Source organism: Acyrthosiphon pisum, unplaced genomic scaffold (assembly GCF_005508785.2).
Source record: "Acyrthosiphon pisum isolate AL4f unplaced genomic scaffold, pea_aphid_22Mar2018_4r6ur Scaffold_21836;HRSCAF=25019, whole genome shotgun sequence".
In the NCBI taxonomy this organism is placed as follows: domain Eukaryota; kingdom Metazoa; phylum Arthropoda; class Insecta; order Hemiptera; family Aphididae; genus Acyrthosiphon; species Acyrthosiphon pisum.
Window position 1 is genome coordinate 1 of NW_021771344.1, and position 5,167 is coordinate 5,167.

A 5,167-nucleotide genomic window follows, 5' to 3' on the forward strand; every position below is an offset into this window, starting at 1 on the left:
TAAAACTGTTTCATTAGACTGCCTCAAATAAAATTAACATTCTAATTTGTATTTATAATTAAATAATTTTCAGACAGTATTTAGTATTTTATAATTTTTTTACTTTTTAAATATCTACATTTTCACTACGTTTCTACAATTTACCAATTACAAAGAACAAATTTAGAACGGAATGAAGTAGGTACCTCTATTATTATGATTTAATAAATACCTTTCTTTTACATAGATGTCTCGGCTTTTAAATACATGACATGTTTCCCTCAGTCATAAAAATCAATAATATCATTAGTAAAAGTGTTCCATTGCTGTAAAACATCTCGTTTTAATTTTTATGAATATAAATAAGAACACCTAGGTTGAAATTTTAAATTATACTGTAGTAAAAGTCATATAATAACCTGAAAAATGTATTGTAGAATGGATGGCTACATAAGTGTCATAGACTTATTATTTATAGACCAGCCCATCCTATACCAAATACATCGATAGTTGCATACCGACATGGCGCAGTGATGTGCAGCTTTTATTTATAGTATGAATATTTTACAGGGATTTTCAAATTTCATGTGACAGCAGATTTCAGAATGATATAATTAAATTAGGGGAAAATGACCTATTTGAAAACATTTTTAAATCATATAATCTAAATTAATTTGATATTAAATATTTTTTTTATTAATTATGATGGGAAGGTTCAAGGGTCAACTTTTAAAATTCAAATAAGAACCTATATTTTTGAAATATGATTTTTGCACAGATTAATTTTCAATGATTTTTACGGGTCGTTTACATTAATGTGTTAATAATTGAAGGCGTTATGAACATCTAAATATTAGATTAAATTTATAAAATGTCAACAGTCATAATAAAGTGCTTCTGTTGTACAACCTAATAATCTGGGTATCGAATTATCAATTTATTACAGTATACAGTAGTCTCACCAGTATACAGTTCAATAATATTATAACCAATTTAACAGATAATTTTTATTTATGTCGTCCTAATTGCATTTCTTAATCTGAGAATCAATGACAACGGGTTTCCTGACTCGTGACTCATGAGAAATAATATATAATTCTAGAGAATTAAAACTTTTTTAAAATTCTTGAAATGTAGAAAAGTTGAAAAATTCTGAATAAGATATTTTTTAAATTCTATAGTTGTCATTATTCTCAAATATTTTTCAATTTCTCTAAAATCATTGTTCATTTGTATCTAGGACAGCGGTTCCTAACCTTTTATGAGCGTGACCCTAACATGTTAAATTTAACTTTTGGTGACCCAAAGAAAAAATAGCTCCGCTCAGAATCTAAAATCTTAATTGCTAACACATATTTTATTTAATAACATCAAAAAAATACAAATAAAAATCTGATCAGTATACAATATTATAAAAATTATTTTATTAATTGTTTAAAATTGAACATGTAATTTATTTATATTTAATGACTTCCTTGATGCTGAAAACTTTCCACATGTTCTTCAATGTTAGGTCATATATTTATTGAATGTGCACATTGCATATCGTGTGTAGCATCAAGACGATTTCTATACTTTGTTTTTAATGACAACTAAAGCAGAAACCCGGCTTCATATAAGTATGCGGTTGGAAATGGTGATAATTAATAATGCATTTTCAGATTCTCTAGTTAAAATTGGTTTATCTCTAAGTTGTGCCCAAAATTAACCAATAAATATTTAATACAAGAATAACACATCAATATTAATATGCGTAGGTACCTATACCAAAACTATAATAATGACGCATAAAGGTGCGCCGAGAAATGTCGGGAAATAATACTGTGAACAAAAATAGATATTATATTATACGACCCCGCACATCTCATCCATATTTTTTATATTATAACCTATTTCAAATTATTTTCTTCCTTAATCATTTAATTATTAGAATATTTCTAGAATTTTTTTTCTTGTGGTATCTATAATGGTAATTATCAAGGAGGACAATTAACCACCGCTGCAGTGACGCCTAGGGAGTCACACAACTAATATCTGGCGACGACGGTGTAACAAGGGTAGCGATGGTCAAAAAAGAACGAGAAGAAATTAAGCGAGTAGTTCAAACGTTTTGTCCATTACCGAACAACAAGAAAAAAAACAAAAAATATATTAATACACGTTTCATGAATTTTATATTATATTTATTTAGCGATGCTCGATGTACAACAATTATTTATTTGCACCTTGTTTATTTACTATTTAATATGTTTTTATTTTTTTTTATTTCATATTATACTCAAAAAATAATAATATTATTAGCGAAATGTGGTAACATGCACAATTTATTTGTTATATGTAGGTAGGAACAATTTTTTTTATAACATTTAAAGATCGAATTTTGACAAAATTTATGAAATTTAAAATTAAATAATTATTTTATAATTATAAATTTATAAAATGGTCAACTTTTATATCTAAGGATTGAAAATTTAAAACAAGATTCCACATAAGTAGATAATTCTGTTATCAAATAATCTAAAAAATACATAACCACAGTTTATTTTTATTGTCATTTTAAGTCCAAATTTTAACGAAATTACATATTAAAAATCCTAGAATAACTATTTTAGTTATTTTTTTTGATTGTATAATATTATTTGTAGGTACTTGAAACTTCTATAGTATACTATTATATATCTATGATAATATCACGGTTTATTGATGATGTATAACGCGTTATAATAGTACCTAATAGATATTATGATATGATTAATTTGGAATTTATTATAGGTAAATTTTTTTTTAATACCGTAGATATAAGTTTATAATCGCCGTCACAAAAGTGTCGAAAGCTCTAGCGACCAAAATAAAGTCCAACAAAGTCTGTGGGTAATCCAACAATGTGCAACATGTTACCAACAAGTTAGTTGGGTGTATTTCATATGTGTCTGTCATAGTTGTGCTGCTAACTTTATAAGGGCCATAAATAAATAGCCCTTATAAACGGGCCTTACATATAAAGTATAATTATATATTATTAAAACAACTTTTTATACTTATCTTTCAAATATTCTCATTATATACTTACTAAAAACCTTTAAATACACATACAATCTTTTAAATACAACACAATAATTCAAACATTATTTTAAATTATATAAATTACAATAATCTAAACACAGTCCTTAACTTTTCAATTTTATCTTAATTACTTATGTTTACAAAATTACATATACAAATCATGTAACAACTTATCACATCAATTATAATAATATCATATATGTATATAACCTAACGGGTCTGGCAAAATAATATTGAAGCCTGGCATCGACGTTGGGAGTATCTTGTTGGTGAATCACGCGTAGGAGTATACCACTTAATAAAAGAATTACAAAAAGAACAAAAAAATACAGAAATAATGATTGAGTCATTACTTCATGGAGTACCTCATCCACATTCAAAAAAGAAAAATGAACAACGAGAGGACAGAATCCAAAACGTAATTCAAAATCAGGGAAACGTTCCAGTTATGAAGTTTTTAAGAGGAATTGTTTATAATATGACATTATAATTTTATTTTATTTATTTAATTACTTTATTATTTAATTTTATTTGTCGACATATTGACATATTATTGTCATACATTTTATTTTTATATCATATAATATTTTTTTTTTATTTACATAATTTATATACTTATTTTAATTTAATTTGTCAACATAGTTGTCGACGTTGTACTTACCGATATATTGACCTGTCAACATTTTGTACTTGTCGATATAATGATCCGTCGACATTTTAACTTGTAGACTTACTGACTGTCGACGTTTCAACCGGCTCCCTAACCTAACAATATTACTGTCATTCTTTAGTAAACATAATACTTATAATTTTCATTCATAAATATTTATATTCTTTTTAACTATGTCACCTCATCTTTTTATTGTATAATACCAAGTGCACTATGAGGGCATAGTCCAAAATCAAACTTCCGTGCAATTTTTAATATATTATATTTCTACCTTCTACATTAATAAACATATAAAAGGATTTGGGACCAATAATGATCATACATCGGTGTAGAAAATTAAAACGCAATTTAAAATTATAAAATAATTTATTTCTATAACTTAAATCAATATAAATAACATTAATTCAGACTACTCAGAAGGAATGCGATTACATCATACCGCGGCATCTCACAACTACGTCAAAAGATAATACCCAAAATAATAGTCACATACGGATGCAGATTACCAGAGTGCAATTTATGAATAAAACTAATATCAAAACATTATGTAGCTGAGAGGGCCTCCCGCTTGGCAGTATCCCTGGCAAGGTTAATGCCGAACGTAAGGAGCCCGTGCCAGTGGAAGCGAAGGCTCCTCTCCTCGGTGGTCGAGAGCCAGCTGTTGTACGCGGCTCCGATATGGGCCACCCAAGTGTCCAAAATTGCAAGGACCACGGCCAATCTGATTCGGCCCCAGAGGGAAGCCGCCCTGAGGGTAATACGGGCCTACCGATCCGTCTCCGATGAGGCATCCCTGCTGCTGGCGCGCATGCCACCGGTGGATCTAATGGCACTAGAAAGGACGAGGATCAGAGACTGGCTAGCCGCAGCCTTGGAGCCCGGAACAGTCCGCCCATCGAAAGCGGCCATCAAGCGCGAGGAGAGACAGGCGACCCTCACGCTCTGGCAGACAAGATGGGAAAGCAGCAGGAAAGACGAATGGACTCGCCGCGCGATACCCAACGTCAAGAGGTGGATGGAGAGAACTGTTGTGGGGGTGCCCTCGTCGTACCACATGACCCAGGTGCTGACGAACCACGGCTGCTTTCAGTATTAACTGGCGTGGAGGGACAGGGCCCCCAGCGCCGCGTGCAACCACTGTGCAGGTAACTCTGACACAGCAGAGCACACACTATTCGCGTGTGAACACTGGACCGGGCATCGCGTGGAACTTGAATCCCGGATCGGCCACCAGCCGATCGCCGCTGACCTCCCCGAAATACTGTGCGGGCCGGACTTCGACGTCCTCCCCACGGACCCCGAGGAGAGAGCCGCCCTCCTGGCTGAATCCGACGAAAGACTACGCCTGTTCTACAGGATGGTCGAGTCCACAATGAGCCTCAAAGAGAAAGAAGAGAGAGCTCGACAGGCGCTAGAACGAGGATGACTAAGGATATGATGACCTGAACGAGACTC

At 32.0% G+C, this 5,167-nt stretch overlaps 1 protein-coding gene across 1 annotated transcript; it reads left to right on the forward strand.

The window, feature by feature from the left end:
• Window positions 1–4,304: 4,304 nt before the first annotated feature.
• LOC103309097 lies at window positions 4,305–4,808 on the forward strand. The gene has a single exon (XM_008183695.1). It carries the CDS (start codon window positions 4,305–4,307, stop codon window positions 4,806–4,808), a length of 504 nt encoding a protein of 167 aa, XP_008181917.1.
• The last annotated feature ends 359 nt before the right edge of the window (window positions 4,809–5,167 follow it).

Excerpts from the sequence above, each read along its gene's own strand:
- LOC103309097 (XM_008183695.1), top strand. The coding sequence starts at position 4,305 with ATGCCGAACGTAAGGAGCCCGTGCCAGTGGAAGCGAAGGCTCCTCTCC.